We start from the raw sequence: 15,018 nt of genomic DNA on the forward strand, positions 1-15,018 counted from the left end.
GGCGCCTCCCAACAGAGCTCGGCGAACCAAACAACTCAGGACCGGACAACTCGGCCGCTTCACATACAGAGTTGCATTCACAGGCCTTCACAAATCCAGGCCTGGCCTATCAAACACCACCAGACATTGACACTTCTGTCGAGTTTCCTCAATCCGACAAAATTCGACAATGGGCCTTCTCCAACCCAGGCCGACCTACCCGAGCGCCCCCTGTCGGGTAGCGCCACAGACTTCTCAAGCCTCCACAGAGGGTTTGCCGTCCTGCGCTCCTACCCCCGCAGACACTCCTCCCTTTCCCTACGCTACAGCTGAGGACGCGCCACCCCGGCCCAGCCTACCTTCGTTGATGAGCCCGCCTTCTGGGCCATTCCAAGATGGCGTCACTCGGAGCTACACTCCCTTCGGGGAGGAGCTACTACGAGCAGGTCCTCCTCCTCCTCCGACTGCTGGTGAAATGAGGAGGTCTGGGCGGGTCTGGCGCCGCCCCGCCTATTTAAGCGACTATGCATGCTCCACCCGAGGAGCATGCGCAGATCTGGGGGGAAGGGGTGTTAAATATTCATTAGTTACTTAAATACAGTTTCCTTGCAAAAGGGCCAGCAACATCTCTGCTGCGCCCTGATTGGCTAGGACGCAGCAGAGGCTGTTGCTAGCCGCAAATCCTTCCTGATTGGCCGAGGTACTGCGTCAGCGGTTGCTGCCCAGTACTCGGCCACTGATTGGTTAATAATAGATACATTACTATATAAATACCTTGGCGCGTGTTTGCCTCGTTTGAATCGCTGTCAGTTCGTTCTTCTGTTAAATAAACCTGTTGTTGTTTGGAAACCTGGCTTCTGCGTCGTTCCTACTTCGAACCACAAAATCGACCAGCTGATTTTTGGCCTTCCGGAGGGCCTGGGGAGGCAGTTTTCGCCCTCCCCAGGCTTCAGGAAAGCCTCCGGAAGCTGGGGATAGCAAAAAACGGGCCCAACGGGCCTACCAGAAATTTCCTAACTTCTGGTAGGCCTGTTGGGCCCATTTTTCACCATCTCCAGGCTCCGGAGTCTTTCTTGGATCATGGAGAGGGTGAAAATGGCCTCCCCCGCCCCCTGGAGGCCCTCTGGAAGCTGGAAATGGATCGTTTCAAAACTTCCAATCAGCCTATAGGGCCTGTTTTTTGCCCTCCCCAGGCTTTGGAGTCTTTCCTGGATCATGGAGAGGGCGAAAACGGCCTCCACTGCCCGCTGGAGGCCCTCTGGAAGCTGGAAATGGATCGTTTCAAAGCTTCCAGTCAGCCTATAGGGCCCGTTTTTTGCCAATGTCCTGAATTTTGACTAAATGCTTAGTTAAAAGTGTAAATGCCAGTTGTATGTCACTTTTTTCAAATTGATTGTAACTTTGAATGGTCAGTAAATGAAGTGGTTGAAGATCAAGGATTATCTGTAAAGTTAGATAATACTCTCTTCTGTCTGCAGGCTCGCTAATCTGGAGCAAGAGAATTAATGGGAAAACCGAGAGGGCATAAGCATTCTCTAAAAAGAACAATTCAGTGGTCAAGTTTATTTATATATATTTGTTAATGACTTTTATATAGTCACCCATCTTATATCAAACTCCGGGCAGCTTCCAACCAAATTCCTATTTAAAAATTGAAAAATATTAATAGGAGCTGCAATATTTCTGTGGTTGAGGAGCTAAAAGTCTTCATGATATAATAGTTAAGGGGTCGCACTAAGATTGGGAAGATCTTAGCCAAAATCTCTACCCAGCCATGGAAACTCACTTCAAGCCAATTTATTAGCCTAATTTATCTTGAAACATTACTATGGGGATGGGGGGATTGGGAAAGGGAGTACAATATTTTTCAATCTCCTGACAAAAACAAAAACAAACAACAACAAAAAAAAAAAACAGAAAACCAATCCAAACAAATAATTTAAAAAATCCAGAGAAGACATAAGAATCCCCTTTGATGCCCAGCATTTTGTACAAAATAAATAAAATTAAGAACAACTTGTTTGCTTCTTTCACATCTATTAGTAGTCCCTTAGGTAAGATGGGCAGTGTAGATATTTGACAGATAAATAAATAGGAGGAGGAGAGGAGAGAGAGAGAGAGAGAGACCCATTTGGAATGGTGTAACCATCTCCTGGATTGTCAAGACCAAGTTTCAAAATGCTTCTTTGTTCAGAGAAACTTGGAAATGCCTAAAACAAGATCAAAAGGTGAAGCAGAGGAAAACTTTTTATGCCAGTTACTCTTTCAATGTCCTATATAGAACTGACCACCAGGTGGTGCTACGTGAATGGTCAGAGGGCTATTCTTGCTTTTTATTCTTTGCAGCCCAAGGGAACATTGGAAGGAAATTATGTAAAGGAATTAGGACACTCTTTGTCAGCAGAGAAACTCTTAAAAAAAAAAAACAACTGGACCAAATTTGAGATGGTGAGAAAGCCCAAGCAAACAAAACTTGAATGTGAAAATAAACCTGGCTTAGCCAAGGGAGAAGCAATTAGGCACCAATTCCTTCATCTTACAGTTCACTTGTCCGTCCCCCACCCCACCCCAACTATGTGATTTAGAACTCAGTGATCCTCAATCCATGCTTTGCATGCTTTCCTGTAAACAAAATAATGGGTGAACTCTAGCAGCATGGGTTGGAGGCTTCGTTGTAGCCTTCCTGAGAGCTAATGCCCCAGTTCTGGAGATCATTTTTAGTTCTACAATTTCTTGTATTGACTCGAAGGACCATGAGTAAAACAGGACCCCTCAGTTATGGTGAGGGAAATTGGCAGCCTGCTTGGACTGATTCCAGTCATATTCCACAGAAGGCACCTTGGATACCATGATTGGGCTGAGAGAGATCTTGCTCTCCAGAGCTGTCGTTGATCTAAGATGTGATTATCCTTCAGAGTGGGGGGCTTTTGGTGAAAGTGGGGGGCTTTTGATAACTTCCCAGGTTTTATGTAAAGCCAGAGTGAATTAAGAGAAAAAAATGGAAAGTTGGCCTTACTTCCCCAGCCTGGAATAAAAAAAAAAAGATTTGGGTTGTATTGGAGTAATTAAGAGGAGCAGTTCAGTGGTAGGTTGCTAACTGGTTTACTACTGGTTTGATCGTGCTCGCGCAATGCTTCTGAGCATTCCTGAAAGTGTGCCTCCCGCCACCGCGACTACCAGTTTAGTCAAACTGGGCCAAACTGGCAGCAACCCACCCCTGGAGCACTTTATTGTGAGATGCCCTCTTTCGCTGTAGGAAAAATACTTGATAGGCTATGAAAACCTTGATATAATTTGATAGGTTAAGATAACCTGGTCTACTCAGGTCTAGTCATACCCTATGGTTAAATGTGTCAGGGTGTAGCACTAAGTTTGCATCTTGCTTAACGGACTAAACTAATTAGTGAATAATTCTGCCAGTTTTCTTAAAAGACATAATGGCAAACCTAAGTTTTTGCATCAGAAGAATATGTGGGGAGAAGCTGATGCCCAGTTGCAGTTGCAAACAGTTACATGTAACAAATTGTGACAAGACACATATATTTGAATGGAGATACCAACAGAAACAATGCAGATTATAGGACAACACTTTGATACACAGCACCAAATCTGAATGAATGACACAACAGGATGTGCGCACCAAATTGGATGCCCTTTGGCCGCATGCTTCATCTGTATACTACTAAACTCTAAATATTTTTCACGAGGCAATTGGACTTCCTTGTTTTTCTTTGAAGACGTTTCACTTCTCCTCCAAGAAGCTTCTTCAGCTCTGACTGTATGGTCGGGAATAGAAAGATTTATACTCCTTGCAGACAGCTGGCCATTTGCATTCTTTTAGAGTCATTGAGGCCACTAGGAGATTTATCTGTGTCCTCAGGATCACCTGAGCAGTGCAAATGGGTGTGGCCCCTTCTTGGAGGTGGTGAAAGAACTGTGTTGTAGACTGGAGATAGATGATGTCAAATCCCTACCCTGTGTTGAGAAAGGGCTGTTTAATTTTGACATGCTGTAGATGGCCTCTATGGGATATGACATCATCTGCATTGTTTCTATTGGTATCTCCATTCAAATGTGTGTCTTCTCCCAATTCTTTACATGTAACTGTCTACAACTGCAATTGGGCATCAGCTTCTCCCCATATACTCTTCTGATGCAAAAACCAATCCAGCCTAAATCTTTTTTTTAAAAATTCCAGGCTGGGGAAGTAAGGCCAACTTTTCATTTCTTCTCTTAATTCACTCTGTCTTTACACAAATGACTCTCTAAAAGAATGCAAATGATTAGCTGTCTGCAAGGAGTATAAATCCTTCCATTCCTCACCATCCAGTCAGAGTTGAAGAAGCTTCTTACATGAGAAGCAAAACATCTTCAAAGAGAGGTGGAGCTCTCACCTCACAATCAGGAGGTTGTGAGTTTGATCCTAAGTAGAGGCAGATGTAGGGTCTCCTGCTAGGGCAGGGGGTTGGACTAGATGATCTGCAAGGTCCCTTCCAACTCTGTTAATCTGCGTGAAAAGCAAGAAAATCCAGCTGCCTTGTGGAAAAGCACTTTTGGGACATACTAAACCTCTAATCCCTGTAACTGGAAGAAATGTTACATCATATGACAGAATCTTTCCAACCGATGTACCTCAAATGGTACCTAATTTACAGAGTGCATCAAAAACCTAGGACCCAGACTTCTGTGAAATTGAAATTTGGCAAATTTAGAAAACATTTTATGACATAAAATTATCATAAAAGTTTATGACATAATATAAAATGTCATAAAACATTTGCTGTGCTAATGTTTAACTCTATATTTCAACATGAGCTATTTTTAAGACAGATACATATCTGAATGTATCCCAGCCTTTCCAATGAAGGTAGTACATTAGAAGCTCAGCCACTGTTAAAAGCATTGAGGAATCCTGCAAGGAAATAGCTCAAAAAGGAGAGGTTTGTTTAATTGGAATTTAATGGGGATCATATTCTGTATATTATATAGCTATTAGATAATGTAACATTATGTGAAGTGCATAACTTTGTTCCATCAAGCCAATGTGGCATTTAGCCCAGCATTTTGTGTCACATCAGGTGCATCCAGGAAGTCCACAAGGATGGGCAGGAAAATAAATTAATACATCTTCTGTGTATTTAAGGCACAGCTTCTATAAATCAGAAACCAGCTGTCAGAACTACAGGTAGTCCTCGACTTACGACCTCAATTAAGCCCAGAATTTATGTTGCTAAGTGAGAAATTTGTCCCATTTTATGGTTTTTCTTGCCACATTTCTTAAGTGAATCACTCAAGTGGCTAAATTAGTAACATGATTGTTACGTGAATCTGGCTTTCCTATTGACTTTGCTAGCAAAAAGTTGGTTACATGATCCCGGGACACTACAACCGTCACAAATGTGAACCAGTTGTCAAGCATCCGAATATAAAATTACATGGTTCTGTGGACGTGGCTTGGTGAGTGTGGCTTGGTGGGCATGGCAGGGGAAGTATATACTGTTAAATCTCCATTCCCTTCCTTCCCACTCCAGGGGAAGATTACTACAAAATCCCCATTCCCTCCCCATCAGCTGGGACTCAGGAGGCATAGATGGGGGCAGGGCCAGTCAGAGGTGGTATTTGCCAGTTCTCTGAACTACTCAAAATTTCCACTACTGGTTCTCCAGAACTGATCAGAACTTGCTGGATACCACCTCTGCTGGGGATGCTGCAATGGTCGTAACTGTGAAAAATGGTTCATTTTCCTTCAATGCCATTGTAACGTCAAATGGTCACCAAACAAGTTGTTGTAAGCTGAGGACTACCTATAGTCGCATAATGGTCCTTAGTCTCCTTCTGAATGTATCCGGTTCCCCTTTTAAGTCTCTCAAAATGGGTGCCACGAAATGGCAAAACCCAGAGTTGAAGTAGCTCGGATCCGGCATATGTACCGGAGATGCAATGATGTTTTCCTAATGCGCGCGCGCGCGCCTCCAAGGGGACCCTCTGACCACTCACCCCCCCTCCCTCTCCCCCTTCCCCCCTCCCAGCGAACTGCAGGGTTTCTGCCTGAGGTGCTGCTGTTGCATAGCAATCTCCGCTCTCCACGCCGCTGCCTTTTTAAACAAAAGAGCCTTCCAGCCCTCTTGAGGAATTGGGAGACCGGACCCAAATTCAGTTTGGAGTGAAAACATCGGGCGCGGTCACGTGGTCTGGAGCCCGGCCGAGACCTTTTGCGGGCTGAGAACTCCGCGGTTCCGCAAAGATTGATATTCTTTTTGTTCTCCGAGAATTGACAATAAAGAGGCTTTGGTCTTCCTTGGCGGGAAAGGAGGGAGAGAACTTGGCAACGGGCGAGCTGTTTTGATCTTGGGGCTATTTGCTGGCAGAAACGGGGGGGAGGGAAGGAAGATTTACACTTTTGGCGTTGGAGAAAAGGTCAACTTTTACTGGACAGAAAGTTCGGGTGGAAAACAGCCTTGTCTTTACAGGCGTGAAAAAAACAAACCCTTCCCTGGGTGCTTGGGCGAGAGATTTTCGGCCGGAAGATTATGCTACAAGTTAGCAAGAGATGGTTTGACGCATTGCACAGTGGCACCATTTCATTCCCCCCTTTTATTTATTTCTTTTTTTAAAAAAAAAATCTAATGAAATCAGTAATAAATAAAAAAATATGTTAACAACATCTGTAATAAATTAATCCATTTCTCCATGTCCATGTTTTGTCATTTTAAGGAAACTTTTCTTTTTTTTAATGTGGGAGAAGATTGGGTTGTTTTGTTGTTGAGCGTTTTCTTTGCCTTTTTTTTTGTCTTTTCAGTTCTTTTAAAAATGAAAACCAGGGCTGGCCCCATTTTGCACAGAGCATTGATTCTGGCTCAACATGGGATGGAAGGGAGAAGGGGAATAGCAGCAATGTGTGTGCGTATATGGCAACAACAGCTGTGTTTGTGCCTGTGGAGAGAACATTGCCTTTGCTGCATCCCTTAAATTAAGCTGTTTTTTTCCAGGGGCATGAGCAGACACATTGTTGTTCACAACTGCTTATTCAGTCAACTTCAAAATGCAGAATCAATTATTTTTACCTGGATTTTGTATTTTGCAGCAAAAAATGCCTCCGGTAATGCTGAGCCTTCTTTTGCAGGTTGAAATGGTATAGTCCAGGGTGTTGCTTGGGTCTAATCTGATCAGACCCCTCACATTTCCAGTTTCTTGCGGTTTTCTATCCTCAGCCAGCTATTTATCAAGACTGATGTGAAAATCAGACAACTGGTCATTTTTATCCCTCTCATAATACAGGTAGTCCTCAACTTACTATCATTTGTTTAGTGACTGTTGGAAGTTACAATGGCACTGAAATGATTTACGAGGCCACACCAGGAAGCTGAAGCAGACCCCATCAGAATTTCTGCCCCTCTCCGACCCACACAAAAAGACCCTGATGAGGGAGACTCTCTGCACCAACACAAACATTCATTGCATATATCCATTCCAGGGGCCGTAGTTTGAGGAGCCCTGATTTAGTGCAATATAAAAAATGCAAATAATTTTTCTGCGGACGACCAAAATTTTCTCGCAGACCACCAGTTGGTGACCGCTGATTTAGATGGTTGCAGTGTCCTCAGGGTCACAACCACCATTTTCACCATTCCAGCTGGCTTCCAATGAGCAAAGTAATGGGGGAAGCTTGAATCACTTAATGATTCCGTTAACAACTGCAGTGATTCACTTAATAACCATGGGGAAAAAGTCATAAACTGGGTGCGATTCATTTAACAATTGCCTTGCTTAGCAATGGAAATTCTGATCCCAGTTGTGATTATGAGTCAAGGACTACCTGTATCTTTTTCTTGTCCTAGAACCAAATGTGCTTCACCTGAAGCTGCTATTAAATTTATTTTGGGGTAAAAAAGTGAAAGTAGCTTCTGTACTGTTCTTTCTTCCATTTCATTGTTAATAACAACTTGAGGAAGGTGGAGGGAACAGTAAAGAAAAGACCAGAAGCCATTAAATATTATCTCTCAGAGCATTATGCCGTAGGCTATAAAACAAAATAAATATGCATAAGGCAAGTGTTCTGTAGCCTCCCCTGATACATTTGGATAATCATTCAGAGAGGAACAAGTTGGTAGCTTCATATCGTTGGCCTTCTCCTGAGTCAGCAGGGCTAGTGGCAAATTGTTACCTAAGAAAGGAAGTAGTTTTGATACAGATAGTAAATACAGATCTCTCCATGAGAACAGCCTCTTCGAACATGTTTTGCAAATCTTTCAGAGTAGGTTGTGAAGTGAAGTGGAAATTCTAAATGGTAGCAAGCAGCTATTAATTTTAGATTTGGCCCACAACCAAAGGATTTATTATTTTTATTGCAGAATCTTGGAGCCAAGATTGCTGGAGCAAAAAGTTAGGGAAGCTGCATCTGTTAGAATGTCATGATTAGGGCAGTTCAACACTCATCTTTGCTGCCAATTTCCTGGGCATCTATAGGCATGAGAACATTTTTCAGCCTCAGCTCATCAGCAGTAAGAAGATAGCATGTACTACCTACTTTCCATACCTTATTAAACTCGTATGTGAATATCCTGTAACTATAATATACATTACTAATGGGACCTGCAAGAAAAGGTTAGCCAATTTTTCCTAACATCTCCATGGCCATATTAGATTCACATAGGTTATGTGATGTGTCTGGTTTTGACTTGGGATGATGGGTGACTGTGATCAATGTGATTTGTAAATCTTTATTTATAGTTTAATGCAGTGGTAGCCAACCTGGTCCCTACCACCCACTAGTGGGCGTTCCAGTTTTCATGGTGGGCTGTAAAGGTTTTTTCCGATACTGAAGCACTTTCCTTTTTAAAAATTTAATTGACTTTAAAAAAAAATTCATAGCATTATTTAAAATTTTTCATTAGGTTTTTATAAAATCACCATTACTGTGGAACTGGTGAGCGGTTAGAAAATTTTACTAACAGAGATACAAAAGTGGGTGGTAGGTATAAAAAGGTTGACTACCCCTGGTTTAATGTGTCTCATGAACTCAACCAAATATGGATTACTAAATATATAAGCAAACCACATCTTAAGCCTGTATCTCCAGTTTTTAATCTGTAAGGAGCTCCATTGTTTGCTTCTCTTTTCTACAGGACAATAAATTAAACAACCTCAATTCTTGTAGGACAGGGTGGTTTTTTGGGGGGGAGAGGGGCAGAAGCTGCCTCCCCAATCTATAAAAAATATTTTTCAACTCTTGCCAAAGTGATTTCTTGCTTCCTATGGTCCCCATTTTGGTATCAGATTTCATTGAGGAGGCTCAATCTTGCTTATTGTGAATTTCCTGGAGGCAGCTGAAATATCCATTCCTGAAATACTGAATGCTGTGGAGTCTAGTGCTCTCTGAACTTGTTTTGTTACCCTAGTCAGGTAGCAAAATGATGCAAGCAAACAACCAATGCAGAGAGCATCAAGGACTCCACAGTTCAATCCTGAACTACTTATATTCTCTTCTATTGCTACTCAATGCTGATCTGATGTCCAGCCTTGTTCCTTTGATTTATATAGCACTCTTTGGTGATCTTCCCTGTTGAACAGAAGCTGTTATGGCCTGTGGCCTGCATGCATGGACTATCCATCTATCATAAAAACGAAGCAAAAACTGATTCCTCTAGAGATTTTTATTGTTAAGAGTAGGGATTCACCATTGACTGCTCTGGGAAAAATAAAGCAGAGCCCACACATTCTCAAATACAAGGATCCCATTACATGTGGGAGTTAAAACTCCAGCTGGAGTCCTTTTCAAACAATGCCCCTTTTTATAGGCAACTGAGCAATTAACTCCCAGTGCCTGTTCAGGTTAGGGAATAAGTAAGATATCTTCTAGTTGGACCAATACCTTTCTGGTTCCACTGGAGGCCTTATGGGCTTATTCAAGACTGTATACCATTCAAAACCTTACATACTGATACCCCCAATAGCTGGTCCAAAGTTAGAAGTTTGACCCCTTAAAACATCATGTATTCCTTATTTTGTGAGATCAACATGGCAAACATCATCTAAGCATTTAGGTCTTTAATACAGCTGATAACAGTAAAAAGAACTGATACAGTCAGAATCCGATTACAGGAGTTCCTCCTCCATGGCACTACAGGAGCCCCGCTCAAAGCCAACAGCCAGAACCCACTAAATCAGCGCTTGGTGCAAAGGAAAAAAAAAATCACAGCCAATGACGGTCGGTGTCTCCTCCTTTCATCTCCTTATGTGAAACCACAGACACATTGGCTATTGTCATTTGTGCCTGGCACAGCTGCAATAGTGCAATCTGTCTCAAGCTTCCCGCTGCCCCCAGCATTCCCCAAAAGGAACCATCCCACCCTCCCCAGTGCCCCCCATTTCAATCTTGCCCAGCCTCCCAATGCCCCAATCGCAGAAAACAGTTGCTGTCTTAGCAGGAACTGTGCATGCACACCACAAAGCAGCTACCATCTATGAAAGTGGAAGGGAAGGGAGACAAAGAAGCGGAAATGTAGCCTTTGACCAGGGAAGAATATATGCACAGGAGGAGGGAAAACTATAAAAATAAAAGCCAAGAGAGATCTTACAGGACGGGAGGGGAATGAAGAATCTAGTTTTATTTTAAAAGGTGAATGAAAACAAAAACACGTCTAAGCCTCTGGAAGGAACCAGAACCTCAAAGACCACTTAGATGGATGGAATCAGAAGAGATGAGACCAAGCCAGACAAGTACAAGGGTAGAAATGGGTTGGGTGGAGGAAAAGCAACTCCTGTTTGGGAGCACTAGGTTAGCATGACAGTAGCAAGTCAAGTCCTTACTGGGGCTTGTGCGTCTCACTTGTGAAATCCTGCTTTTTATTTTTATTTTCCTCCTATGTACACTCCAGAGGGGACAAGAGAGAGCTTGCAAGGCAATGAGATGCCATCCGGCTACTCCAAGAATATATCGCTCAAGATTTAGGGGGAGGAACAAGGGTTAGTTATGATTATACAGGGGGGAAAAACAAAGCCCAATGATAATCCAGATCTCCTATATCAAGGAATCTACATGTGCAAGATAATTGGAGGTCAAAGGGAAACATCAGAGGAGATACTGATTATCTGATAATTTAGAAAACGTGTAGTCTTCCATCCATACCTCCCTAGGTACTAAGGATCACTATAGATACCAAAGGCTGACAACACTAGCTTTAAGTTACGGGAGAAAGGAAGGCAAGGTTGGTAAGGAAGGTGGATATGATGTGCTGGATTTAAAGGTTGGGGGAGTTAATGTTTTTTTTTAAAAGAGTAAAGTTGCATCCCATCTGGGCCTCCTTGGACTTTTAGTACCGTTAGGGGAGATCGTCACCTGGCCCAGTGGCCGGAGTGCATTGTGGGATAGCAGAAGGAGTCCTGTTCAGAGGTGGGAGGCGGTTTCATCCCCTGGCTCGGAGCTCAGCAGGACACCTCCATGGTGGGGGCAGGTGGCTGAGGAGCTCCTGCCTCGCTGCTCTGGGACAGAGTGCGAGACCGGGAGCGATTCCCGTCCCCCGAGGTGGCGCTGGACAGAGAGGCGGTGCGGGAGCGAGAAAGGCGCGTCATGCAGGATGAGGCCACTGTGGAGAAAGGAAAAAATGAGCAAAGTTAGATAAAACTCTTACATATTATAAAAGGCAATTATCAAGAGCTCATTTTGAATTCAACCAATGATGGAACAAGTGGCACTTGTGTGAAAAAAAGGGAGCATATCAAGGAAGATACCAGCAACAATCAGGGAATAGTCTAAAACAGTGGTCCTAAACCTTTCCAGCATGGACCAGTGAGGGGAGAGAAGGAAATGGTTCTGTGTGAGTGGCAAGCAAGCACATAATTGCATGCAGCTCTAGCCCACTGGTTGCACAAATGGAGGTTCACACGCAAGCATGTGCAGTCACTTGCCACTTGTGTTGCCTGGTTCTGAACAGACCATGGTCCAGTAAAAGGCCACAACCCAGTAATGGGCTGTGGCCCGGAGGTTGAGGACCCCTGGTCTAAAATTCACCCAAGTGAATTCCTTGCATATTGGATCCTCTCTAAGATTTAGAGAACAAGCAAGGGGAAGTGAGGGTTGCTTAGAACCTAGAAAGGGAAGCACCTCTCAAGAAAAGCTTGTTTGGTGCAAGAGAAAAAAACAAGGAGAAAATTTCTAATCTTCTAGGATAGAAAGCATATACACCTTGTTATTTTCAAATGTTTTCTATTGACAGCCTACACATTCTCTTCTTCACACTTGGCTCTCTGGCTTTGGTGCCAAACAATGAAGTTGCATACCATCAGCCCCTGCCTTCCCCAATATGTAACAAGAACCTCTTAAAGGTATGGAGTGCAACAGATCATTTGTAGACAATTAGTACACTGGCATAAAAAGGTTAATCAAGTGAGAGGTCTAATTTTGAAATCAAACCACAGTGCAGGACTGCTGGCAATCCTTCTGTAATAACGTACCAAAGATCATCCCCGTTTGGGCACACAACAGAAATCCAAACAAAACAACGCCTGCTTCTGTTTTTCTACTACCACAGCAAACAACTCGGTGTTCTTTAGTGGAAAGGGGAGGTTGTGTGTTGGGGAGTGAAGTAACCAGGGGAAAGGTGAGCAGACATGTTGGAGGAGAGAATTATGGGAGATGAGGGAGAAATACCACATAAGGTACCTGACCCCTGGCTCAATTTCTTGTCCAATACATGTGGGACTGAGGAGAAATAGGAAATGATATTCTTAGGCTAAACTGATCGAGAACTTGTACTTGGAATGAATGTTCCACAATGATTGTTGTTGAAGGGCTGAGCTGATAGGTTGTGGAACTGAGCTTTAAATAGCTATGGAGAGAAGGTGGATGTACAAGTGGGGAGGAAAGAGGGATTCAAAGAAAAGGAGAACTTATAAGCAATCCCAATTATCTAGAAGCATCATTTTAGATGCAAGAACCAGCCAAGAAATAGGCAGTCCCAGGAATCAATTATGGCATGTCCATATAGTATCCCAAGTGACAATGTTCTTTTTTTTCTAGTTTAGTTTGTAATCTCAGCCAACATTATTTATAACCTCACATGTTACGCAAGCTAATATAACTCTGGTTTATTTATTAAACTACATCTAAAAAAACCTACGACTTGGTGTACTTTGTGAGTGCAATCTACAGTAGGGTACAAAATGACCTTGTCAGGAATGTCTCTGCTCTTGGCTAGATGAAACACAGGTTTTGCAACCCAATAACGTATGAACTTTGGTGGGGGGTGGTGCGCAATGGGACAGAGGTTCTCAGATCCAATACTTACTATAACCCATTCCTTGCACAAAGTATTTAAATGCCTCTGTCAGTTTCCCAGGCTGAAAGACAGAAAAAGAGCAGAGAAAAACATTAAAAAATGCATATATGGAAAGAAAGGGTGGGGCACAAAATCCTAAAGGTTAAATTATTTGCTTCCAAATTACTGCTCATCGACTATATTTGTGGGGAGGGGACACCAAAGGTTAGAAAAACATCTGACATGGAACCCATTCAAATCTCTTTTTATGAAATTCATTAAAACAAATTCTGATTTCCTCACACTATGGGAAATGATCCATTGCAATAATTCTACTCCACACCCCAAACTCTCAAAAATGCTGGGAGGTGGTCTGTGATTTTTTTTTTTTTTTTTTTTACTTTTACTGATTTGAAATGCCAAGAATGAGAAGTGAAACTTATGCCATGCAGGTTCTACAGCTACAAAACTCACTGTTCACAAAAGAACAGAAAAATAAAAACAGGATCTAGGATCCTGGAGCTTTAGAGGAGGGCTAATCTAGTGCTGAAGATTAGAAGGAACTGTCAAAATTTGGGATTTCTCTTCTGCTTTTTTTAAAATGGATTTCTAAGAAATAGCAAAACTATCCAGATCACTTTTCTCATAAAAGATCTGAAATTCAAGATCCAAAAAAGGGCACAAAGCAAGTGTCCTCTTAGTGGAGAAATACACCAACTAGATTCATAGTGGTTTCAACTACATTGAAGAACTTCATTGGAAGTCAATCAGCTCACAACTCCAATGTTGTTTATGTGGGAATGCCTAATGTTTTCAAACTGGCATGGAATACTTTTTCAGAAATGCCTACAAGTTTCTTGTCTACTTCTCCCATTCAACAAGGTTCTTTTCCTTCTGCAGACATATGTTTGCATGACTACATTGGGTAGAGTAGAGCAGAAGAGATGTTATTTTCCTAACCAAAAACGAACACCTTGTTTAATGAGATTTTATTTGGTGAGTGTATGTGCAACATCTTAGCAATTACCTACGATTTCTTCCAGTTTCTCAGAAAAGATATTATAAGCTCTATTGAATTGCAAACTAAGGTAAGAACTAGCCAGCTATATTTCAGCCCACTGCACTGTATGCTCTAGCCCTATAAACCAATCTAGATTATAATTCAATGTTTCTGCATTGATAACAATAACACTTTAATTCAATTTTCTGTGTACAGACCTCGAATGGTATATGGAGACCAGGATTGACTGAATATATTACAAATCTGCAATCATATGTAAGCATACAACAAATGCAAAAACCTTAAAACTTAAGTTTTGATGGAGTTGGCTGAAATGGCAAAACTGACCACTTTGATTAAAGAAAAGAACCGAAGTAGTTTTATTTCTACAAGGACACCACTTCTGAACTTCATGCTTGATGTGGAAAAGAATGAAACTCTGACTTTGGGTTTTACAGATTAGATTGGTAGATCTTAATAGAAATAACTTGTTCATGCTATTATTGAAAAGCAAAAAGCTGTGATTTGATGTGAATGCCTTATTTTACTGTAACAGAGTCGTAAGTCAATGCTTCTTTTTATTTCCCCATCTTTTCTCACTTCTCTTCTCCCTTTCCCCTCCCCTCTCACTGCTCTTCTATTTACTTTTGTATTTTATAATACTCTATAACTTAATAATTTTTTAACCCATACTTTTTAAAATAATACTCAAATAGAAGGATGATACATTCAGAAAAGAACACTGCTTTTTAAAAATATTATGAATGCAAAATTAATTGTTAA

The 15,018-nt window shown here is 42.0% G+C and overlaps 1 protein-coding gene across 3 annotated transcripts in view; it reads right to left on the reverse strand.

Annotated features, from left to right (window-relative positions):
- Positions 1-9,617: 9,617 nt before the first annotated feature.
- Positions 9,618-15,018, reverse strand: part of NDRG2 (NDRG family member 2) — a 43,476-nt gene continuing 38,075 nt past the window's right edge. For all 3 annotated transcript variants that reach the window (XM_032235284.1, XM_032235283.1, XM_032235285.1), the window contains exons 14-15: positions 13,266-13,317; positions 9,618-11,564 (exon numbers count right to left, since the gene is read on the reverse strand). In XM_032235284.1, coding sequence (XP_032091175.1) covers positions 11,404-11,564; positions 13,266-13,317 — 213 coding nt within the window. In that variant the 3' untranslated portion in view covers positions 9,618-11,403. The remainder of the gene's footprint in view (positions 11,565-13,265; positions 13,318-15,018) is intronic.

Source organism: Thamnophis elegans, chromosome Z (genome assembly GCF_009769535.1).
Source record: "Thamnophis elegans isolate rThaEle1 chromosome Z, rThaEle1.pri, whole genome shotgun sequence".
In the NCBI taxonomy this organism is placed as follows: Eukaryota; Metazoa; Chordata; class Lepidosauria; order Squamata; family Colubridae; genus Thamnophis; species Thamnophis elegans.